Consider the following 25,232-nt stretch of genomic DNA (forward strand, 5'->3'; position numbering starts at 1 on the left):
TCACTCAAGGAATTCTCTCCAGCCTGTGACTTGGCAGCTGGCTGGCCATGAGGAGGGCAGAGGAAAAGTTGAGAAAGCTTTTGTTTTGCAAAGCCCTCATCCTTCAGTGTAATGATCAGCCGCACCAACACGCTTGGGGGCCTGCTTGTCCCTCCGCTTAGTGGTGTGGGAGTTCTCGAGCCTGCTGGTGCTGCGGCAAGGGGTGGCGAGGGGCGTTGTGGGTCTGCGGTGCTGGGGGAGGGGCTCATTTTGGCTCGGGTGGTGGCGGGCAGGGTACGGTGACAGGCTTGCCCTCCGCTCCCTCCTGAAGCCTTCCTCTGCGTCTCTTCCAGCCCCAGGACGCACACCTGAACGACTTCTGCCGGCTGCTGGGGGTGGAGCACAGCCAGATGGTGCACTGGCTCTGCCACCGCAAGCTGGTCACCACCTCTGAGACCTACGTGAAGACCATGTCCCCACAGCAGGTGGCCAACGCACGCAGCGCCCTGGCCAAGCACATCTACGCGCAGCTCTTCGGCTGGATCGTGGAGCACGTCAACAAGGCGCTGCACACCGCTCTCAAGCAGCACTCCTTCATCGGCGTCCTGGACATCTACGGGTAGGCCCGCGCCCGGGCTCCTCTCCCTCCACCTGATGGCTGTGTCGTTCTTTTTTTAAACAAGCAAAACATTTAAAGGGAGAGCAAAAAAGAATGCGAGTGAGGGTAGGGAGAGGGAGAAGCAGGGTCCCCGCAGAGCAGGGAGCCCGATGTGGGGCTCGATCCCAGGACCCTAGGATCATGACCTGAGCCGAAGGCAGACACTTAACCGACTGAGCCAGCCAGGTGCCCCGATTGTGTCTTTCTGCTAGCATCTCAGAGTTGGCAGGGGACCTTGCTTCCCAATGCTCATCCAGAGAGTGTGACACATGGCAGCATTTTCTGGTTGTCACAGCGACTGGGGTCTCTACTGGCACCTAGTGGCCTGAGTTTGGGGATGCTAGGTGTCCGACAATATGGAAGACCGTTCCAAGGAAGAGTGACCCCTTTCAGTACCCCAGTAGCTCCTGCATGGAGAAGCCTTGTACACATCCGTCTTCACAACTGGGAAACAGGGAGTGCTCTGGAAACCGGAAGCTGCTCTGAATGCAATTTCAGGCTTTGTGTCTCAGCTGTTTTATTCAAATCTACCATCTGACCTCATTCACTGTGTTCCCCATCAAGATGGTTATTATAATACGATTTTGCCCAGCACTGTGAGACTCGTGTGAGGTCATTCTTGAGGCTTCTCTTCCTTTCAGAATTCTAGCCTAACGGCAAGGACTGTTACTTATAACGGCATCTTCTGCAGGGAGAGGCAACATGGCTCAGCGGAAAATCTCCCTGACTCGGCGTCAGAAGACAGGGGTGGTGACTCACGGCTGGCCCCAGCTCGCTCCACACCTCAGAGGCTCCTTCTGGTCTTTTGTTTCCCTAGCTGGAAGGAAAGCATTGAGCCACAGTCTCTCTGAGGTCCTTCCTAGATCCTTCTAGAGTTCTTTGAAGTTCTGCGTCCTGATCTTCAACCTCCTTTGCACATCTTTTATGATCAATGTCTTGCCTTCTTTAAGCTAATAATAGATTGAATCCTCCTGGGTGTTTATATCACAGAAGGTTATGGCTTCTGTCTTAAAATAGAAGTTCAGACCCGTGGAAGTACAGAGTTGTAAGAACAGGGCTGCTCTGGTGGAAACAACTACTTAGTGGGCAGATGGGCTTATGTTGAGACTAGAGCAAAGGGAACCTCCTAGAAGTGGCCACGTCCCCATGCAAAGATTGGCTGTCCTCGTTAGAGCTCTGCTGCACTTGTTCACGGTCGGGTTTCCGATCGAGCCCTGTTGCAGGGTATGGAGCACATGAAAGGAAGAGACTTGATTTCTGGCATCACAAAGGCCTTGTGCTGAGGAACTAATGCGCATACATGAGCCACATAATACAAGAGACAACCGAAGAAATTCTAGCAGAGTCCATTTGAAGGTTTGGACACTCAGTGTGGGATGAGTGTCAAGGCAGGAGAGGGCATGCTCGTTGGCACCGTCAGGGAAAGCTTTATGTGCAAGGTGGTGTTTGAACTGGATCTTTAAAAGGGAGGGAGTAAAATACGGGAGGTGGGGGCAGCAGCTTTGGGACCCGGGACCACTGTCATGATGTTGGGAAAAAGCGAAGTGTGGCAGGGAAGCCTACTAGCTGGTGAGACGACAGTGGGGCATCACCGAGAGCAGGAAGAAGACAGATGCATCCTCTCCAGGCTGTTCGGGATTTTATCTGAGTGGCTCGGTCCAGACCATTTCTCCTGGCCACTGAGTGCCTGCTTTGGGCTCAGCCCCTCCCATTTCTCTGTGGAGAGCATGGAGCATTTCTTAAACTGGGAACCTTCCTCCTTGCTGTCAGTAATTCCGTTATTCTCTTCACCATGAGTATTTTCAGGAAATTGGGTTCCCCTGAAAATCTGACCTTTCATGCTCCCTTCTGAAGTAAGACCCAGAGAAACCCAGGCCATGGCATTTGACCAGATTCCCTGACTTTACCTGGGCAAGAATCTAATTTACTGGGTTTTGATCAGGGAAGACGAACAGGTAGGCTCAGTGTTGTGAATAGCATGGGAAAACGTCATGACTTCAAATAAGGAATTGTTGAACACTACATCAAAAACTAATGATGGACACTATATGTTGGCTAACTGAATGTTAAACAAACAAAACATCGTGACTTTTGTGCTACCGCTACTCACCACTGTCATGGTCCCCTGCCGTCTTCGTGGCACCACGGCCTTCCCTCCCTCCCCGGCATCTGCAGTGAGAGGCTTTGCTCCTTGCTGGCCTGTCACGCTGCTGGGTCTGGAGATGCCGCTGGGCTCGGGCAAGCTGGATTTTGTGCTTCTATTTGCTGTTTACCTTTTTCATCGTTGAGTCTGTTCTTCTCAAGTCCTGTGACTGCCCAGAGGGGAGAAATTGATTTCAAGGAAGGCTTGTCTGTGGTTTGAGGAGATGGAGCCTGTGATGAGGTGGGGGTCCCGAGAACTCGGTCTCCTGACCCGTGCGTTCCCCTCTCCTCTTGGAGTGGCTTCCTCGGAGTTCCATGGTAGGGCCACGGGCCAGGTACTTGAGAAGTTTCCTACTTCTTCCTTCACACATGCTTCCTTCACACATGCTGTGCTGTCTTGTTTTCTTTTTAAAATCCTTGTTCTTAGGAGCTCATTTCATTTTCCACACTGTGCTGCAAAGTAGTCCTGTTGGCACAGCAAGGCACCCTCCCCTCGCAGAGGCCCAATGCCGGACACGGACACATGCTCCGTGGAGTGGCGCGTTCGTGCCCTCGAGGCAGAACGGGGGCGGGCTCCGAGTTAGCGAGCTGGCTGGCTGTCTGGGCCATCTGTCGCCAAGAAAGCACTTAGACACTTTCCCTGAATGTCCGTAAGCATGCTCCTCAGAAGTGCGGGTCTGCCGAGAAATTGCTGTTAAGAATTTGCGCTGGCCGAGGCTCTCTTCTCTGGCCAGAGGGCATGTAATGAACTCTTAGGAGGTTAGAACCAAAAACTTCACCACCAGCAAGGAGATCACTTGGACTCATGGTACTGTGTCTGCTCCGTCTGGTCGGAGACATCATTTCTTCGTCTGGAAGAAAATGACAGTGATGGATGGGAGTCTGGGCTGACCTTGAATGGAGCTGTTTACTGTCCTATCCCTTTTGCAATCCTGGTATCTGTCTCCTTTTTGATGGACTTTCAGGTATCTTACAGAAAGCCGCTGGATCTTTTTTTAATGTGGCCATCCCTCCGTTATCTGGGTCGGACATCACACCTGACACTCTTCCACCTGTTGTCTTCTCCAACCAACACCCCCCCCAACTGCCAAACTGATTCCTGTCTTTATGCTTCGTTGATAATGTAACTAGGGGAAGTGATTCTAAGGACAATTCATCCTCCATGACTTCAGAAAAGTCCAGCATGATTTTTTTATTTTTTGAGTTTTCTGTCCAAATCCCTGACCACCAAACGCTGGAGAGGGAGAGAGCATTTCTCCATGGTCTCATTGTGTCTCAGCCCTAGGCGGGGGAGATGTGGTGCACGTAGAAAATGCCCTTGGGATGACCTAAAGTCTTTGATTGTCTTCTTTCTTGATATCTGTGAGCAAAAACGGCGGCATGTGGAAGCTAGAAAGAATGCGAAGGATGGTGGGGATGTGCTTCTGAATATATTAAGCCCCATTCGTTAAGAAGAAAGGAATAAGGAATTATCTCCCTCTTAATCAGGTTAGAAATGTGCAAAGCTAGCCAATGAGGGTGGGATTGCCACCCCCTCCCCGACAGGGAGACACTAATTAGTAATTAGTGGGGTAACTGTCCCCAGATGAACTCTAGCCCCTGTTCAGGGAGTTATTGGCTCACCAGTCAAGCTCTTTCTGGAAACAATGGAAGAGAGTTCTGTAAGGTGGGTGAGCCACTCCAGAATTCTCCATAAATGTTTAAAATGTTACTACAGAATCCACTGCCAGAGTGAATACTCTCTTTGTAGATAAGAAAACAGCGCACTGACCAGCATCATACATAGGCACCCCGCCACTAACACGATGTTCTGACGGGTGGTCCAGACGGTAGGAAAGGCTGTAAACCCCGACATAAATGGCACAACGGTGGGGAGCCGCTGCTCAGAGGCCAGGTCCCCAGGTTCCCCAGACCCCCGGTGTCCTGGCCAGAGAAGAGAGCCTCGGCCAGCGCAAATTCTTAACAGCAACCCCCTCCAGCTTGCTCCTTTGCCTCAGCTCCGAAAAATGCAAAGCAAGCAATACCCGTGCAGCAGTTTAGCCAACCTGAGTCCAGCTTGTCCCTTCAGTGAGGGTCCGTGACGTGGCTGCCTGCCTGCCTGTGGGCGTTTCGTACCAGGCAGGGGGTGGAAATGAATAGGACAGAGCCAGGCAGCTTGTGGCTGGGCTTTCCTTTTCATGTTACATTAACTGGCGCCTGCCTCTCCAGGCTCGAGGAATTGTAACTGTAATCCTTCATTCCTCTCCCCTCCTCACGGCAAAAAGAAATGGATGGCTTCAATTTTCAATTTGGGAAAAAGGCAGTTAGTTATTTGTCTTTGATTTGAGCCTTCGACATGCCAGGGTGGCAGGGGCTTTGGCTGCGGCCAGCCCGTTCTTTTTTTTTTTTTTTTTTTTTAAGATTTTATTTATTTATTTATTTGACAGAGATCACAAGTAGGCAGAGAGGCAGGCCGAGAGGAAGGGGAAACATGCTTCCCGCTGAGCAGAGAGCCCGATGTGGGGCTCGATCCCAGGACCCTGAGATCATGACCTGAGCAAAAGGCAGAGGCTTAAGCCACTGAGCCACCCAGGCATCCAGGGCTGGCCCGTTCTTGACAAGGACAGTTGGACTAGGAGACCTGTGGAGGGAGGAGGAGAGTTATGCGTCATGCAGAGGGATAGTGGAAGAGAGGGTGCAGGGGTGGGGGGGGCGGTGGAGAGGAGCAGGCAGGACCCAGGAGGAAGGAAGTGGGTTTGCTCGGGATTTTCTTTTTCTTTTTTTTTTTTTATTGTATTTTATTTATTTTCAGTGTTCCAAAAGTCATTGTTTATGCTTGCTGGGATTTTCTATCCTCAGCTCTCACATTATTTTCTGGGCTTGTGATATTTCCTGACTTTAAACTAGCACCCATCTCTACTCAGTGCTTTTTAATTATACGGGTTTTTTTAAAATAATTTTTTAAAACTGTAGCTGGAAAAGCACCTAACGTAACACTTAGCATCTTAACCATTTTTTTTTTTTTGAGATTTTATTTGTTAGAGAATGTGCGTGGGAGCAGGAGCAGGGCAAGGGGCAGAGGGAGAGGGAGAAACAGACTTCCCGCTGAGCAGGGAGCCTGATGCGGGGCTCCACCCCAAAGACCATGAGATCATGACCTGAGCCAAAGGCAGACGCTTAACTGGCTGAGCCACCCAGGTGCACCCCCCTCCTCGGCCCCTGCCATCTTAAGCATTTTTAAATGTACGGTTCAGTGGTGGTAGGTATACTCACATTGTTACACAACAGAACTCTGGAGCACTTTCATGGGGGAAGACTAAAACTTTATACCCATTGAGCAACTCCCATTTTTCCCTGGAAACCACCACTCTACACTGTTTCTGTGACTTAGGACTACGTTGGATGTCTATGTAAGGGGAATCGTACAACATTTGTCTTTTTGTGACTGGCTTCTATGAGTTAGCTCAATGTCCTCAAGACTCCCCCGTGTTGCAGCTGGTGACAGAATTTCCTTTCTTAAAGCTGAGTAATGCTCTAGTGTGTACACACCACCTTTTGTTTACCCATTCTTCTGCTGATGGATGTTCGGGCTTCTTTTAGCCATGGGTTATTGTGAACAATGCTACAGGGAACAAGGGTGCGCAAATAGCTCTTCTAATTCTTTTCAACATATGCCCAGAAGTGGGATTGCTGGATCATATGACAATTCTGTTTTTAATTTTTTGAGGAACCTACAGATTGTTTTCCATAGTGACCACACCATTTTGCATTCCTGTCAGTAGCACACAAGGGTTTTGGTTTCTCCACATCCTTGACGACACTTGTTATTTTGAGGTTTTTGGTCGTAGCTCTCCTGATAGGTATGAAGTAATCTCTCCTTGTGGTTTTGATTTGCATTTCTCTAATATTTAGTGATGTTGATCATATTTCATACATTGTCTTTGGAAAAATGTTCAAGGCCTTCACCTATTTTTGAGTTATTTGGTTTTTGTTGAGTTGTAAGACCTCTTTGTATATTCTGGTTATTAACTCCTTATCAGAAATATGATTTGCAAATACTTCCTACTGTACATAGGTTGCCTTTAATGATCTATTTAAAGTAAACTTCTTAGGTCCAAAGTTTGCCTTCATTTTAACGGATGTCTTATCTTCTTGGAGTTGGTCTTACAGTTCCAATTTAGTTATTCAGAGAAGACTACCTAGCTCCTCTTTGACCAGTATGAAAAGGGTTCATGGTGAATAGAGGGGGAAAAGCCAGTGGCCTTTTCCTTCAAGCCTATAAACAGTGGACCAGACGTGGGCAGCTCAGGAAATCCCTGGGCATGTCATCCTCAGGGTAAACATGCATGGCTGGCCCCAGTATTGTCAGATCTAACAGATCCCTGAAACCATTGGGTTTGCCTTGGAATCTTTGAGTCTCCCAGGAGAACCTTTTTTTTTTTTTTTTTTTTTTTTTTTTTTACTGTATCAATTTTTTTTTTATTTTTTTTTTTCAGCATAACAGTATTCATTATTTTTGCACCACACCCAGTGCTCCATGCAATCCGTGCCCTCTACAATACCCACCACCTGGTGCCCCCAACCTCCCACCCCCCACCCCTTCAAAATTCTCAGATCGTTTTTCAGAGTCCATAGTCTCTCATGGTTCACCTCCAGGAGAACCTTTTAATTCAGATTGCTCTAAAGTCCATCTCAACCTTCCAGAATTTCTCTTACACAGCTCTTGGGCTTGTGCCTAGAGGCAGACACACATTCATACTCTTAAGGTTCAGATAAAGTCACAGTTCTCTCTGACCTGCCATCACCCTTCTGAGTTCACCCACCATTCAAGTTCTATAAATGCATCTAATCTCTTGGAAGGCTGCGTATACTAGATTCCTGTGGTCTTCCTGAGAGCTCTTTCGCAGACCTTGCAATTCTTGAGGCAGTTGACTGATGGGCTAGGAGAGGGTTTCCATACAGTGGGCATTTTTCTGTCCCGCACTGAGGTTCCTGGCACATAGAGGAGCAGGGAATTGGAGCACACTGCGAAGTAAGTGGACTTGGGACTTAGGTCCTCCAGAAGAATAACTGTTCTTGGCCTTGGGATGTGAGCAGTGCCTAGTACTGTACCTTCCCTGAAGGCCAAATCCTGTGTGGGGACATCTAGGCCCAGAGAAGCACAGGAACAGAGTTCAAGTCCTGGTGTTCTAGGGTACAGCCAACATCCCATGATGGTTGAGTAAAGAGATCGGAGGAGTTGGCGTCGTGAACAGACCACAGGGTGCCCTTGTGAGGTTTCCTGGGCTTCAGGAGGCAAAGAGACCTTGATGGGACTTGTCTAACTTTTAATAACCATTCCCTGACAGCCCCCTCTCTATATCCAACCTACAATGCATATTTTTTTCCTTTAACCTTTGGTAGAAGGCTAAAGCGAGATCTTGGTAAAAAGAAAGGAGACTGAGATAAGAAGTTGGGTCCCTTTGAGCCACGTTCCAGGGGAAGAAGTCTTCCCCAGGCTTGAAAGTCCTGCCTGGCCTCTGCTCTGAAGCAAGAGGATTGTGGAGGTTAGTGATGAACTCAGAGGGCTTGGTTGACGTCCTTTCATTGTGGTTTCACTTTCCAGCAGACACTACCTTATTTTTAGAGACCTCTGTGGCCCTTACCACACCCTGAAATTGGAGCAGAACCAGAAGGAAATTCTGTCCTCTTCTACGTTTCAGGAAGAGGAGGCTAGTGAAGGTAGGGGTGATGGTTGTACCACCGTGAATTCAGACCTTGGGTCTCAGCATCAAGTCTTATTCTGCATTCTGACCTTCCTCCCACCTAAGGATTCTGGTCTAACTATTCTCAACATTGATTATACAGGAGAAATCCAATTCCCTCTAGGATATAAATTTCTTTGTGACAGTTTAATGCTGTGAACTATAAATTGATCCATTGTGTTTATTTTAAAAAATCATCTCTTGATGGGAAAAATTGCTACAGATAGACTCCTATTGTAGAGAAGTTGCCCTGTCTCTCTGGCTGAGGCTTTCTGAGGTCAGTTCTCTTAGACGTTTTCCAAGCTACCCAGACCCTGCATTCATCTCTGGACCTACAGCAGGCATTACAGTAATTACACTAGATGGCGGAGGAATTGTTACCAGATCATATCTTAGAAATAGGGGAATTATGAGCTAATTTTAGGTCATCTCAAATTAATGAGAATATGTTCTTGGTGGAGTGCTACCAACATAAACCTTTAACAAATGACAAGTGGGAGATACTTAAATCCTTTATCTGTGGAGCTCAGTTAGCCCTGCATGTACACCCCATCGCTATTTTCTGGCCATTTGCTAGGGCGGCTCCTTTATCTTCCGTGTAGGTTTTATTAATTAAGTTTCTTCTGGGGGGTTGACGGTGTTAGCAGCCTGTCTTGGGGTACGGTTGCGGCAGGGGAGGAAATGAGGTTCTAAGTGACAGAACTCCATATCTAGGGCCATCCCCTGGACTGAGGAGGCCCCAGGGCAGCAGGAGAACTGGAAGGCACAGTACCCACCCCCCCACCCCCACACGGCCGGGAGCGCAGCTCCCATCCTTGGTCTTCTTTGATTAACTTACAATTATTTCTCCTATGTGGGCGTGACCGAAGGCTGTATTTTAATATGGTTGTCTCCAAACAGTTGACTCCTTTGATCTCAAAAGGACTTTCCACTTCTCCATGTTTTATGTTTTGGGTGGGGAAGGTGGATGCGAGAAGCCTGATGTTTTCTGAGCCCCGACGTGGCCCTGTTGGCTGTCTGATGCATTTATTCTCTATTGGGTGCTGCCTCTCCAATACCACCAGCCTACAGCCCTGACATTTCTATTTGGGAGTGGTAATTAGGGAGTACAGTCTATTGGGGAAGACTGGGATAATTTTATATAAGATTAAGAAACTTTCGTTGTGTATACTGAAGAATGAGGGGGTAACAGTGTAAGGTTATGGGAAGGCTGAAGCCTGTGCATCCACCCCCACCCCCATGTCCCTTGTTGATACTCCCACTCCTCTTCTGGGAAGTATCCTTGTCCACTGCCCTTCCCCAGTCTTTCTCTAGTGAAGCTTTTCTTAAACTAAGAATGGGGCCTCAGAAATCACCGCCTGGGTTCACACACTGGCTCTTCTGCATACGGACTCTGATTTGGACCAGATGATTTCATCTCCCCGTGCCTTCGTTTCTTCCACTTGTAGCATGGAATTGTTGTGGGCATGGAGTGAGGAGGAGCTCCTGAAGCATTGGGGGCTGAGCGCTCATTCAGCCAGTGGTGTGAATGAGAAAATGGCTCCTCTTCCTCCTACATTTCTGTCCCGCCACTGCCTAAGCCTGATGATGCTACCCAGTGTGCAAGATGGCCCCACTCATTTGTAGCTAATGCTGCTGATTATGCTAGATCATTCTGGCCTGGTGAGCTTTACCACGTCCGTTTGATTGTGGAGGTGAATCTCTCCTCTGTGCCCCGTTGGTCACTTGAAGCCCTCTCATTTGTCCCTCCCTTAGTGTCTTTTGATCCTTTATCATTACTCGGTCACTACCGGCTTAAGTCACACCCCGATTGGTCTTCTGGGATCATTACTGCAGTAATAATTGCCTTACTGACTTCCTGCCTCTGGTCTTGCACAGCTTCCCCCAAATCAGCTGTTCTCCACCCTCCTGCCAGTTTCTAAGCTGCACATCTGATTGTCTTCGAATTGTGTGTAAACTCGAACTTCATGGAAATGAATTAAAAAAAAAAAAAAAAAACTTTAACCAGTACTAGGACAACCAGACAGTTGGATGCATGGGAGGCTGGGGTGGTTGTGGGGTGATAACATGAGTTGGTTCCACCTTTCTGGAAGTTAATTTCCTTCTACCTTTTAAGAAACCATGTTCTTTTCTCTCTCTCTCTCTTTCTCTGTTAAATCAATAAATAAAATCTTTTTTAAAAATTAAAAAAAAGAAACCATATTCCGACATGGTTATTCTGCTAAGATGGTTGCATCCTACAGAAAGAACCATGAAAGATGCATATACAACATTTGCCCCAGCATTGATAACAGCTAAAAATCAGGAAAAGCAATAAAACATTCTCTAATAGGGGATTGGTTAAATTGCGATTCATTTGCGTTGGGTGGGGGACACTGCTAGTCCCTGAGGGGCTGTTGTCTGAATTGGAAAAAGGCACTCCCTCTGGGTGGAAAGCCCTCCTCTTGGGCTTGTGAAGGACTTCTGTGCTGGAGTTGAGGATGGAGCTGGATGGGGGGAGAGAGGAGATGAGAGTAGCCTTATTGGAAGTCCCAGTGATTCCTTTGGTAAGACGAATGCCCCTTTGTCCTCCTTTTCCATTCTGCAGGTTTGAGACATTTGAGGTCAACAGCTTTGAGCAGTTCTGTATCAACTATGCAAACGAGAAGTTGCAGCAGCAGTTCAACTCGGTAGGCTGGGCTCCTGGACCCAGGGCGTCAGGTGGGGGGACCTCTCGCCCTGGGAGCAGCAGCCTGGGGCACTTCTCTTCCATCCAGGGCCAGTGGGCTCTAGCTCTGCCCCAGCCTTCTCTTAGTGTCTTGGGGGGTGCCCCAGCTTTGGGAAGGCATTCCCTGCTGCTCAGGAGGAATGGGGCAACTGGGTTGAGAAGGTAAATGATCCTCCCCTTGGTTTTGACTCCCCCACCTCCTGATTCTGGGCTTCTGGGGAATTTGCTGGATTGCAAGCCAGTTGATTACTAGAATATTCTACAGAAGGGTTCACGTGGGAATGGGGATCACCTAACTGAGCTCCTTTTCTGCAGTCACGACTGTGACTTAGTGCTCAAACCTTTTCTGATGGGTATACATCCATGCCCCCTTCTCTGGGATCCAAGCTCACGTGGTTGAAGCTCAGGGGAGATGAACGTTGGGATGTGCCTGCAGCTCACTAACCTTGACCTTTCACCTACCCTAGCATGTATTCAAACTAGAGCAAGAAGAATATATGAAGGAGCAGATCCCTTGGACCTTGATTGACTTTTATGATAACCAACCTTGTATTGACCTCATAGAAGCCAAGCTGGGCATCTTGGACCTGCTGGATGAAGAATGTAAGGTAAGACTGATGACATGCTCATTGTGTTAGTTCAATGCCGGGGGTGGGTGGGGGTGGGGGGTGCCAGAACCCACTCTGTGCTGCAGGGAGTGCATGAGGTCTCAGAGCGGGGATTTCATGGGCACTTAGCCCACCTGTAGGGTGGTGAGAGAAGCCTTGATGTCCATATTACACGCTAGAAGCTAACTGTGTAGGTGAATGTGTACCTGTCTTGGCAGAGACTGGATGGTATGGTTTGGCACTATAGAATGGTGGTGTGGATTTGGTGCCCCCGATATCCTAGGCACTGAGAGAAAGACCCTCACATCTAGACAGGCATCCTCTGAGAGTGAAGGCCAAGAGTCCAGGGGCATGTTTGTCAGGCCAGATGCATTATGAGTGATGGAGCTGCAAGCTTGGTGCAGATGAGGTCCATAGGTCCCCCATCCAGCTTTTTGTGGCTTCTACTTGGTAGGACAGCGATGTCGTGAGTGGCCAGCAAGGGCAAAGGCAGACAGCCTTGAAAATGTGGTTTGGGAGGATCTGGGTTTTATTTTATTTTATTTTTTAAGATATGTACGTATGTGTGTATGTATTGTATATATGGGAGCTTGAGCGGGGGCATCGGGACACAGGGAGAAGCAGGCTCCCTACTAAGCAGGGAGCTCAATTCAGGGCTTGATCCTAGGACCCCAAGACCACGACCTGAGCCAAAGGCAGACATTTAACCAACTGAGCCACCCAGGCGCACCAAGAATCTGGGTCTTATTGATCACCTAACTGCTTTGGCCTTTGGTTTCCTGCTCTGTGGATTAGAAGGTTTGGATCTGATGATCTTCAGAATTTCACCCAGTTGGATGGTCGCTGATAAGAGGGTAACATTCCTCGAGCAGTGGAAACTCTCATCCAAATGTGTAAAAACACACAATTCTTGGGATAGCAAGGAAAATACTTGGTTTCCTTTACTCCCTGGCCTCCACATCTTGCCTGTGAAGGATTGGGCGTGGCTGGATGGTTTAGAGGAGGAAGATATCTCCCTTCCAGGAGGGTGCTCCCAGTGTCATTGTCTTTGACAATGAAAAGGAAAGGTTGATGGAACAGTGGAAGATGGAGGGAGATATGCTAAAGTCCACAGCTCGCACATCTTCACTCCCAATGGTTTGCAGCATTTCTTCTGAGCTGTGGGCTTTGCCCCACGTCAGCTCTGGGCAGGGCTGATTCCTCAGTGTGTAAGGTGTGTGCCTGGGCCTGCTCAGCTTGGGAGGTAGCCGTGAAGCTGATAGTACACTTGTTCCTGCATGGAGCGCCACTGGCTTGATGACCAAAGTCATGGCCCCAACTCTTAAGTGTCGTTCCTCCCCTTCCCCAGCCCTTTGTTCACCATTCACTCACTTGGATTCAGCGTCCACTGCCAACAGCTACCTTCAAGCTCAGTGGGACCCTCCGTCCCTCCTCCAGTGTGGTGTGTGCTCCTGTTCGTAACCTTCTCCTCCTGCCCCACACCCCAACCCCGAAGGCACCACCGTGTCCTTGTGTCCACCCCAGGCCTTGGCTCCAGGACTCCAGCTCTTTAGGGCCCTCCCAGAATGAAGGTTAAGACCCATTGGCTCTGAGGAGGCCCTTGAAGTGGGTGGTTTACCTTGCGTGGCTCTACCCAGCAATTCGTGGATGCACAGCTCTGACGTAAAGCCCTGGGGCATGGTCTCTCCTTTGCTGGGTACACACACCTAGAAAAACGCCTAAGGCTTCAGGATGACGGATTCTCTGGATCAAGCAGCTGCCTAATTGATTTCCAGTGATTTATCTGCGGTTAGCAATCAAAGACCAATCGAGGTGGGTTTGCTCTGGCTTATGGTTTGAGGATCTGAAAGGTGCCTCTACCCAAGGGAACAGGTCCCAGGAATGTCAAGTCAAGGTGGTAGGAACACAGGTGCAGAGACCTTAGACCTGTGTCTAAGGTCTAAGGCCTAAGACCTCTTGGCTGGGAACCAAGCCAGCAAGGGGAAACCGGAGTCCTATGGGCCTGGTGAGCTGGTGATTCCCAGGGTGGTGGGAGATCCTTAGCAGAAAAACAGAGTGGTCGCTGGGAGGCCCAGGCTGCAAGCCGTGTTCAACAGCCCAGACCCCTATACTTTGCAGCCTTGCATATTCCCAGTGCTATCTCCCTACCGAGTGCAAACTACCTGCGGCCTCCCTGAGGAATCTGTTTTACTTTGAGAAGTTAATGGAAACTCTCTTGGTGGATGATCTCTGCCTTCATGTTCTGTGGAGCCTTCTGACTGGGTCAGATTCATAAAAATTAGGTGATTCAGCTGAAGACTGCATCTGCCTGAATTCTGCCCCTGCCATCCGTCAGACACCCCGAATGTGTCATGCGCCTGCCGTCTGTCAGGTCTCAGGAGAGGAGGAAGTGTTCTCCGTACTGGCCAGCAGGGATGGAGAGGGACAGGACTGTGCTCTAAGGGGGTGGGGGTGGGGCCCAGGAGGGCTGTGGGCAAGGCCCAGTGCCCCCTGGGCCCAGAGCAGGCTGAAAGAGGCCTGGACCACAGCCCAAGGGCCACAGAGCAACACCCGAGCAGAATCAAGGGAAGGGGACGGCAATGGCAATGCAGAAAGAGGGCCATTCTGTTAGGTCTCCTTGCTTCCTTGTGCCCGGGGCTCCTCGGAGGGGCAGGTCTGAGGAGAACCCGGAAATGGATTTCCGGTCGGTCCAGCTGGTGTTGAGAGGGGTGTCACTCCTGCCAGCGGGACTTGGTGAAACTCTGTGGTGGCTGAGGACACGGGTGGGGAGGAGCAGGGCGGGCAAAACAAGCACCTCATTAAGGAGGAGTACAAAGCCCCAGTGTGGAAAGCTTCCCCCTCCCCTCCCTGCTGAGGTAAGTGCTTCAGTGCAGCCAGGGTGAACCGACAGGTGGTGCCTTTGTCAGAACTCACGGCCTTGTGTGTCTTGACAGGATGTGTTTTGCTGTAGGGAGAGCCTACCATAATACACCCAACTCCACAAAACGGGGGCCGGGGGCCTGGCGCACCCTTTGGCAGCACCGCTGGCTGTGAGCGAGTGGGGGAGGGAGTCCTGCTGGAGCGGGCTGCGACACGGCGTCCCTCAGGGACCATCCCGTGGAACGGCGGAGCTGCCTCAGACCATGTCCCTTCCCTCCACTGCCGCTCAGACACACACCACAGGACGAGAAAGAATGGGATTACACCGTGACCCCCATGTGACAGGCCACAAAGCCACATGAAGGATTAGACTCCTGCTCTAAAAGCGGCCACTGGGAAATCGCTTTCCTGGAAAAGACACACAGTGGCAGGCAGAGCCAGTGGACTGGTATTTAAATTAGAAATTGCAGGGGGGGGGCGGTGACCATGGATTTAAAGGAGCAGCAGAGGAGCCACACGATGGGTGCCTGCAGCCACAGGGGTGTTCACAGAGTGACTGAAGTCCCCCAGGGCTCCTTCAGGGGGAAGAGCCTTCTTGCGATCCTGGATCTGTGGTCTGCCCCAGGCCGCTCCATCAGTAACCAGCGGGGAGGACGCGGGGGTCTGCTTGCAGCTGGTGTTTCTTTCCAGGCTGCTCTTCAAACTCTCCTGTGCCCACTGCTCTCTAAGGCTGCTGTGGGGCATGACATAGGCCATATTTGGAGCGGCATTCCCTGCCCTCCCTCTTCTGGGGGAGCAACCAGTTGGGGCTGATGGGATAGGACAGGTCAAAGCGTGTTTCCTTGTAAGTGACACGTTCGCATCAGCAGGATTTTTCTGAAAGTGATGCTTTGACCCCTGGAAGCAGTGCTTGCGAGTAACACCTCAGAGGCACTCAGTCTGGGGAGAGTCTGGGGACTTGAGGGCAGTCCCGTGGCTGGGGAGTGGGGTTCTTCCGTTTTCGGGGCCTGGCCTAAAGAGCTGGAGAAGGGCAGATCTTCTGTAACTCCCTGTTGAGCAGCGGAGGGACGGCATCCCGAAGGCCCCCTTGCTTCCTCACCTGGGTCCAGCCTGCTCTCAGGAGAGCTTGCTCAGTGTTAAGCTCAAGGGTTCGTGCTTTGTTGCCCCCGAGGTCTCCTTGTTCTGCATGTTTGCGAACAGGTCAAAACCCGAGAGGGAGGGAGGTGAAGGGGCCTTCCCACCTCTGCTCGTTCACCTGCCCAGTGAAGCCCTTGTTCCTGCCACTGAGTCCCTGCCCTTCACACATCACCTTCAAGGGGTCAGCCCAGGGCCGCAGTCATCACCACGGTGACAGGGTGGGAACGTTCAGGAGGAGGTGACTGTGGGGAGAAGCAGCCCCAAAGAGCTGTTGACGAAGAGAAGTCGGGAGTGAGGTGGCCTTCTGGGTCAAAGGAGTGTCACATTGAGAAAACTTGAAGTGGTCCGACCTGTCCGGACCCCGTGGTGGTGGCAGGTGAAACTGGAAAGTGAGAACCATCAGAATGGGAGGCTCTGTCCAGAGAGGGCGTTTGGACCAGACTCTGAAGGCTCTGGGGGTGCAGGGCTGGGAGGCAGGGACAGGTGTGATCGCTTCTTGCGGATGTCACAGGCCACTGGGGAAGCCGAGGTAGAGGGAGACAGGAGAGAGGGGAGCAGGGAGGCATTCTGCTCTCCTTTATCCAGGCGGGGAAGACAAAAGACTTGCAGGGGGGCGCAGAGAGGGTCACAGGGCCCTGCCTCTGGCAGCAAGCCTGTGGGTTAGAGAATTTGGTCAGGTAGCTGTCCGGGCAGCAGCCTGGCTTCTGCGACTTCGTGGGGAGGATGAGGTGAGGCAGCAGAGGCGGCAAGTTTGACACGCCCCTCTCCAGGCCATGGCTGCAGGAGGCCAGCCGGTGAGTGCACAGGACCCTGGTGGGGAGAAGCGCTCCCTCCAACGGGAGGTGGGGGTCGGGGCGGTGTGGATGCTCCGTTTCTGGGTCCTGCTTGGTTGGCTCCTCTGCTTCTCCATGAAGGTGAGAATGAGTCCTGTGCAGGAGGCGGCAGCCTGGGGGATGGCGGAGAGGGCAGGAAGCAGGGGAATGGCTGTCCTGCCAACAGGGAAGGTCAAAGACCATGGAAAGATGGGGGTCGTTGAGGCCAGCCCCCAGTTCTATCTGGGCACAGTGTCTTCATCTGCAGAGGTAGCGTCTCTCAGTAAAACGTGATGGTAATTTTTTTTTTTTTTTTGGCACGGTACTTTTTTTTGAATGGTACTAAGTGCCCAGCAGGACTTGAAGGCAAGAGGAGTTGACCTGTGGACTCGGCCCAACCCAGTGTTTTGCTGAGCACACAGAGAGGCATTTTGTGAAGATGGAAAAGTAAAATCCTGGAACAGGCACTGGGGATGGCAGCCAGGAGCAGAGGAGGGAGCCTGTCTCTGCCCCCAGCTGCCAGCAAGCACCCTAGCCCCTGGGCTTGAAATGCAGGCTGATGGGGGAGAAGGGCTAGGGGAGCCTGAGGACTCACCCTCTTCTCTCTTCCTTATTTTTTAAAATTTTATAGTTTCAATAACAAAGAGTAAAATCATTAAATGTATTAATGCATTTTAACAGCTCTTTTGAAATGTAATTAACATACCATAAAATTCACTCACTTAAAATATACAACCTCTGGTTGGCAGTCTAAGAGTTATGCCCCCGTAGCAGAACCCACGGCTAGTCACTCTCCCCTCCCCCATAGTCACTTCCCCAACCCCCCACCACCCAGTCTCCCTCCACTGCCCAAGGCAGACTCTCATCTATGTAATGTCTTTAAAGATTGGTCTATTCTGGACATTTCTTGCGTTCAAACCTACACTTTTTGATCTGACCAGTGGCCAACCCTGCAGGTCAGGGGGACTGGGTCTCTGAGGGACTGTCCTCACGTAGATGAGGACAGAGCTAGGATCCAGGCTCTTCATGTTATTTTGAGAAGAGAGGAAGGCCACTTGCATGAAGGCACATGTAGTATTTTCTAAAGGATTTCATTCAGTACATTCCAGAGCCACTGATCCCACAACCCAGATTTTATCAAAACACAAGATTTGCTTTCTTCTGTGTTTGTTTTGAATCATTTTTGGAGATAAGTGCCTTCCGTCTAATCCCATCTTCGTGGCTGCTTTTGAATCTCTGTTGTCAGGCAGGAAAGCACAGTAGCGGGGAGCATTTGCTCCGGAGTCAACCTGGCCCAGTTTGAACCCCAGCTCTGCTGCTTCCCAGCTGTGTGACCTTGGGCAAGTTAACTAACCTCTCTGTGTCCATTTCTTCATCTGTAAAATTGTATAAACATAGTGCCTAGCTGATAGGAATCTTGTGAGGATTAAATGAGTCTATGCGTCTAAAATGTGTAGAAAACATTTACACATAGAAAACAGTACACCCAGGAGTGGGTGTGCGCAGTGGCCTCCAGGGATGACAGTGGCAGACGCACCTCCCCCTATCATCCTGGACAATCGAATGGTGGCTACAGTGACTGTGGTATATTTTCAACAAAACAAGATATTGTTTCACTTTTTTTTTTTTTTAAGATTTTGTTTATTTCACAGAGAGACACAGCGAGAGAGAGAACACAAGCAGGGAGAATGGGAGAGGGAAAAGCAAGCTTCCTGACGAGCAGGGAGCCCAATGTGGGGCTCTATCCCAGGACCCTGGGATCATGACCTGAGCTGAAGGCAGACACTTAACGACTGTGAGCCCCACAGGCACCCCAATGCTGCTTCAATTCTGAAGCCAGCCTGGAAGATACTGAAAGGGGCTGCCCCAGAATGCTTACTGTCATGAAACTTCTAAATTTAAACTTGGGACACCTGGGTGGCTCAGTTGGTTGGGCATCTGCCTTGGGCTCGGATCATGATCTCAGGATCCTGGGATCGAGTCCCACAATCGGGCTCCTTGCTCGGCGGGGAACCTGTTTCCCCCTCTGCCTGCTGCTTCTCCTGCTTGGGCTTTCTCTCTGACAAATAAATAAAATCTTTAAAAAATATATAAACTTGAGGAGAAAGTGTTGCATAGCTCATTTCCTAGGTCTTAATACCCTGTGTGTGCCTGGAACCCAATTCCAAGTGCTTTGAGGGGCAGGTGAAAAACAATAAGGCATCCTCCTTGAGCCCAACAAGCTTAGAGTTTGTAGCGACAAAGCGATGCACAAAACCCAGGGATGGACTGCATTAGTGTATGTGTAAGAACATAATCATGAGGCATTCCCAGGTGAGATCAAGAGTAGCCAGGGAAGGCTTCAGAGAGGAGGGCAGGCTTGAGCTGAGCCCAGACAGTGGTGGTTCGATGAGCCAGAGAGGGTGGGCTTTCCTGCTGCAGGCACTGGGCCGAGTGAGCGGGAGCGTGGCACTAGGGGTGGGCATGGCACAGTCATGACACTGAGGCCGCTGGCCCAGCTAGGGGAAGCCTCATCTTCAGAACTGTTCTGACACTGCTCCTGCCACCTCAGGCTCCAAACTGATGCTCCCCCATTAGCATCTGTCGACCAGAAGATTCTTTGAGGCTAAGCGTACTCCTGGGGACACCACTGGAACCAACCCACCTGGCGTGTTGAGAGAAGGCCATGCAGGATCCAAAGCGTTCGTGGCCAGAACTTGTTTTCCTTGTCCAGCTGGGGTCCAGCCCCTGTGAGATCGACTTACTGGTGGACTCCATCTCCCTTTGCCACGATTCTCTGCTTGCTTCTTCCTCTTCACAGAGCACTCTGTTCTCTTACATGTTTCTGCAGGTCCCCAAAGGAACTGACCAAAATTGGGCCCAGAAGCTCTACGACCGGCACTCTGGCAGCCAGCACTTCCAGAAACCCCGCATGTCCAACACGGCCTTCATTGTCGTCCACTTTGCTGACAAGGTGAGTCTCTTTGTGGGCTTGGGTATGCTGTGAGCCCCACCCTACAGGGACTCAAGGCTAAGAGAATGTGGTATCTTTTGAATTCAAGTGGCCTGAGAGTCTCTTAGGGTCTTTGTCTACCTTCTCTTTCCTTCCCCAGCCCGCTCTGTAATACATCAAACTGTCACTACATTGGCAGAGCCTGAGGTGTTTGGGGGGATGGGCTGCAGCTCCCCAGCCATTTGGCTGACAAACATTTATTGAGCGTCTCTCTCCAGGGAGGACAGGAGCCCATAAAACAGTTGTGAGTGTACCCCGGAGGGAGAAGGAAGGCGTGAGAACAGAATAGCGCTCTTCTTTGGGTAGCTCCTTTCCCACACCTGGTGTACACAGAATTTTCCTACATGGATTTCTGTTCTGCTTGCCCTAGCCCTTGCTTTCCAAATAGTAATCTGCACATAAGTCACTGGGGTCGCCCTAAAATGCAGACTCCAGGAGCACCTGGGCGGCTCAGCCAGTTAAGCATCCGACTCACGGTTTTGGCTCAGGTCATGATCTCAGGGCTGTGAGATCAAGCCCCGCGTCGGACTCTGTGCTCAGCGAGGACTCTGAGATTTTTTATCTGCCTCCCCCTCTGCACACACACTTGCATGTGTGCACTCTCTCAAATTAAAATCTTCAAAGACAAAATGCAGATTCTAATTTGATAGCCCTTTCAACATCCAAAGGAGGCCTTAGGTCCTCTTATGGGAATTCCTTTTTTAAAACAATGTTTTTCCACAAAATGAATACTCCACTTCCTCTGTATAAATCCTGATCACATCTTGGGTTTGCGTTTTATTTATTTATTTATTTATTTATTATTTTTTATTTTTTTTAAAGAATTTATTTGACAGAGAGAGATCACAAGTAGGCAGAGAGGCAGGCAGAGAGAAAGAAGGAAGCGGGCCCCCTGCCGAGCAGAGAGCCAGATATGGGACTTGATCCCAAAACCCTGAGATCATGACCTGAGCCGAAGGCAGAGGCTTAAACCACTGAGCCACCCAGGTGCCCCGGGTTTGCGTTTTAAATGGGAACAACTGTGGGTTTACCAGCTACTCACCACTCATCAGAAAACACGGATGGGTGAGATGAAATGTCTCAGGTTATCAAGTAGCTGTGGGCTGAAGCACTTGACCCCTGTTTCTATTTCCCTCTGGGGCCCCAGGTGGAGTACCTCTCAGATGGTTTTCTGGAGAAAAACAGAGACACGGTGTATGAAGAGCAGATCAACATCCTGAAGGCCAGCAAGGTAAAGGGGACCAGAGGAGGGGTGCTAGAGCAGGGACGCCCACAGCAGGACCCAGGAGGACTGGGCGTGGGTAGTGTTGGCCCCAGTCTGGAATGTGGGGCAAGGCAGAGATGCCAGGCAGGGCAACTGTGAGGGGGCTTGTGGGTTATTTCCATCTGAAAACAGTTGAGGATGGCCCAGTGGAAGGAAGAGAGCAGGAGATGGTGAAGGACAGGGGCGACTGGGAAAGGAGGACATGGCAAGGGGCGGGGGACGCAGAAAGAGGTGACCGTCAGGAGGGGAGACAGCAGCAAGTGTAGCAAGGAAAACGTTACTGCAGCCGTTGTGTCATTTGTCACCTCTCTTCCCTGCAGGTGGTAGGATAACTTAGATGCCTCAAATCCTGGTATCCATGCGCTTCATTTCTGTGCAGTGCCCACAGAGCCTCCCATAAGCAAAAAGTTCAATGAAACAGAGGGTAGGATGTGAGGGACACTTAATAGCTAACATTCCAAAATAGATTTATCTCCAGAATTTATTTCCTTCTCATGAGCGTAACAGAAAGATGGCAAGTACTGTGTCCGTTCTACCCGCAGAGGACACAAGGCACTGACTGACCTATGCACAGAGTAAGTGCCTGTGTTGTGAGGCCCTGACCCACACCCAGCCAGCATTGCGTAAAGGTGGATGAGACCAGTTCTGCCCTGCGGGTGCTCACATCCTCATGAGCTATGAGTGGCCCATAATCACACGGTCGCTGAAAAGTGGGGAGGCGTGGGGAGAGGGCCCGGGAGCTGGGGGGCGAGTAGTCTGGGCACCATGATTCCCAGGGGCCAGCTGCAGCCCTTTGGAGAAAACCCAGAAAGGGACTCTCCAGGGCTTGGGAGGCTTTCTCTGGACCTCCTGCCCCTGAACTGGCTGCAGGGGCCTGATAACGCTAGAAATTGCAGATTAATGGCTCTCGGTGATAAACTGCAGATGAATGTAACAGGGCAAGATGCCGGAATGGAGAAAATACACCCGGCAAAACAGACCCAAGGACAGAAGGGTGAGTGTAGCCTGCTGCATCCTAGAACCCCAGGCAAGGGGTTGAGGGAGGCTTTGAGTCAGTATAGACATAACCAGCTCAGGTCAGACCCCTCCGCCCAGGGTCCTCTGGAGAGCTGCAGTGTCTGGGAATGAGTCGTCCTGGAGGGAAATCTGGATGAGTATGAAAATCACTTTGAAATTCAACTCTAGATTAACCTCTCAGGTTGCCAAGTCGTGGCACTGTCGTCCATGGTGGGTTATAGAACTTTTCCATTCTTTGCAAGGGGAGGTGGGGACCGAGGAGGCACAAGCCACAGGGAGGGAGGAAGTGGGTGGCACCAGCTCCCGGAGCACGCTGCCCCATTGCTTCTTAGAGGCTTAGAGCCCTGTGGCCTCCTGTTAGTGACATAGTGGCCTCAGAGGCTGAGAAACTTCACGTCTTGTTCTCAGTTTCCCTTTTCAGATAGGAGCACAAGTGAGGGGTGGGTGGCAGGGAGAGAGTCTGGTACTTTCCATTTAAGTACAGAGTTGGGTTCTGCCGGTGTACTGATTTTTGTTTTGAGTGTCTCTCAGGGATCTTGAAAAGTAAAAGAAGCATCTCTCCAGCATATCATCTTTTTTTAATAACTGGCATTTTCCCCCCTTTAGTGGGTATTTATGTGTAACGTAGTGGTAACGAATTCATAGAGTTCACCTCATGGTTCTTACAGTCCAGTGAGAAAGGTAGTTTAATTACGGATTTTGGTAATGCCATGAAGGTCGAGAAGGTGGTATAAAAAAAAAAAAATTAGTTGAGAGTTCCCGTGGCCACCCCCAAATTCAATTATTTACGAAGACGATTTCCAGAACTCAGCAGATAGTTATACTTGAGGCTGTGATGACTTAGACCAAAAGGATACGGAGCAGTGAGCAAACGGAGCAGTGTGTGGGGTAAAGTCCAGGGGAAACCAGGCCCGTGCTCGCAGGAGGCCTTGCTCAGTGGCGCAGTGCCCACGGACGTCATTCCCGCCATGGTGTGTGGTCATGTGACATATCAGCCAGGGCAGCTTGTCTGAGCTGAGGCTCAGACCTTTTACTGAGAGTCAGTTACACAGGTACCCTTTACCTAGCATGTCCCAAAATTCCAGACTCCCAGAAGGAAGCAGGTGTTCAACATAAACCAAATTATTTCCATAAACCATTCAGACCCAGTGACCCATTCTTACCAGAGTAAATCCAAGTTCCCAGACCCCAGCCTGGGGTCAGCCTGACAAGCAGGCCTTTCCAAGGGTAATCGTCTCAAGCTTGCTGTGTTACTTCTTTTCTGTACAGGGGCTGTCATTTTAGGTTGGGGAGACTGGGTTTTTATTAGAAATGCAACCTACATTCAACAATTAAATAGCTTGAAAGCATTCTCTGCTATTCCTTGGCCCACCTTTTCATCAGGCGCCATTCTACATATGTACACACACTGGTATAGCTGAAATGAATCACATTATACACAGTTCTGATTTTGCACTTACACCTTTGCTGTCTTCCCACATGACCATGTATCTCTTTTCTTTTTTAAACATTTGATATTTTGCTCATTGAAATAATGCCGCAATGAATGCCCTTTGCATACATCTTTGTGCAATTACACCAGTCAGGTAAATTTTTAAGAAGTGAGGCAGATGGTTCAAAGAGTATGCACATCAAAAGTCTGTAGATATTCCCAAATAAGGAGTATAAGGTAGGTCTGGGATCTACTCTTAAAAGATAATGATCCGGGGCGCCTGGGTGGCTCAGTGGGTTAAGCCGCTGCCTTCGGCTCAGGTCATGATCCCAGGTCCTGGGTTCAAGCCCCACATCGGGCTTTCTGCTCAGCAGGGAGCCTGCTTCCTCCTCTCTCTCTGCCTGCCTCTCTGCCTACTTGTGATTTCTCTCTGTCAAATAAATAAATCTTTAAAAAAAAAAAAAAAAGATAACGCTCCTTCCCTACCCACCTGCCACACTCTAACTTTCCCCTTTACCAACTAATCTTTCTAAAGAACCGGTAACCTTGATGCCAACCTTCAGCCCCCTCGCAGCACCTCATAGCATTCAAGGTTAGCCGGGAGGGGCTTCCAGGTCTATCAGACCCTAGCGGGGGGTCTGTGCCCTGCGCCCACTGCAGACATCCCAGAAAGCAGAAAGCAAAGATGGAAATTAGGTCCCTATAAACCTGCAAATGGGCCCGACCCAGACTGCAGCTACGCATCAAAAAGTGGTTCTCCCTGTGCTTTAAATTCTCTGGGCAGGTGGACATGTCTGGCCACACCTGTCATGGTGGAGTTTTTGAAGTTTTGTTCCCTGAGACCCTGTCATCTCTAAAACTTTGTTTTTATAGAAGTCTTATGAGGTTTATGTTTCCAACTCTGTGTTAGAGCGTGTAAAATAAAGACCTAGAGAGATGTAAGGCCCTATGGCATGGAGTTAGTGCCCCATTTCTTGTGTTACTTTCCATCTCTCTGAGCATAGATAAATCTCAAATCCCATATGTAAATCCATAGTTTTACTTAGAGCATTTTTATTTTATGGGACACCTATTAGCTTTTTTTCTTTTGTGTGGCACCCCTGATAAGAAATTAAGAAATCATTATGAATAATTAAGCAGGATGGGATGGAAGACTCCCGTGTAGCCTACCAGCCAGAGGGATGTTTAAAGCCCTCCCACCAAAAGCAGTGAAATAAAACAGTGTTAATGAGAATGTAATTAGTAAAGCCAGTTATACCGCCTAAGAGGTTATAATGTGGCTAATTGCTTTCTCAGCTACTGGAGAGCTATAAATAGAGACTTGGGAAATGCCTCTTTAAAACACGACTTTAAGTCCTTAACAGACTGATTTGTTTTAGGTACTAGAAGTGGAGGTTTCTCCCTCCCGGTGTTTATTATAAAAAAAGCCAGTATTTTGTTTAAAAAAAAAAATCCCCAAAGGAGCACATATTTAAGATTTCCTGTGCCAGAGCCACACCAATGGGTTTGTCTGTAAGCCTTGGGCAGCCAGGGCCGTCCCGGGTGCTGTTTCCCAGGCCGGCAGTCCTGAGACCTGCTCCTCACTCATCCCAGCAGACGGGAGCTCGAGACCGATATGGTACAGAGGTCAACGAGACCATATTGGTCCAAGGCCACCTACTCTGGGCCGTGGCAATCCCTGAGGTCCAACAGTTGGCAATGGTGTACCTCAGACAAGGCCCGGGGACGTGTCCTCTGGGTCTCCTTTCTATGACTTTGGTTTGACCTCAGCTCCTCAGTGAACGACACTGTGCATGTGTCTGTTTCCACACCCCTAAGTTTCTTAAGGTTACAGACACATTCCATTTTGAGCAAATACATCTGCTTTTTTAAAAAGTATTTTTTTCCCGAATTCATGTTTTC

The 25,232-nt window shown here is 49.8% G+C and overlaps 1 protein-coding gene across 2 annotated transcripts in view; it reads left to right on the forward strand.

Moving 5' to 3' along the window:
- Positions 1-25,232, forward strand: part of MYO5B (myosin VB) — a 348,888-nt gene that overhangs the window by 225,205 nt on the left and 98,451 nt on the right. For both annotated transcript variants that reach the window (XM_047696392.1, XM_047696393.1), the window contains exons 10-14: positions 333-598; positions 11,090-11,171; positions 11,677-11,817; positions 19,456-19,578; positions 20,765-20,848. In XM_047696392.1, coding sequence (XP_047552348.1) covers positions 333-598; positions 11,090-11,171; positions 11,677-11,817; positions 19,456-19,578; positions 20,765-20,848 — 696 coding nt within the window. The remainder of the gene's footprint in view (positions 1-332; positions 599-11,089; positions 11,172-11,676; positions 11,818-19,455; positions 19,579-20,764; positions 20,849-25,232) is intronic.

The sequence above is a fragment of the Lutra lutra genome, chromosome 12 (genome assembly GCF_902655055.1).
Source record: "Lutra lutra chromosome 12, mLutLut1.2, whole genome shotgun sequence".
Lineage (NCBI taxonomy): Eukaryota > Metazoa > Chordata > Mammalia > Carnivora > Mustelidae > Lutra > Lutra lutra.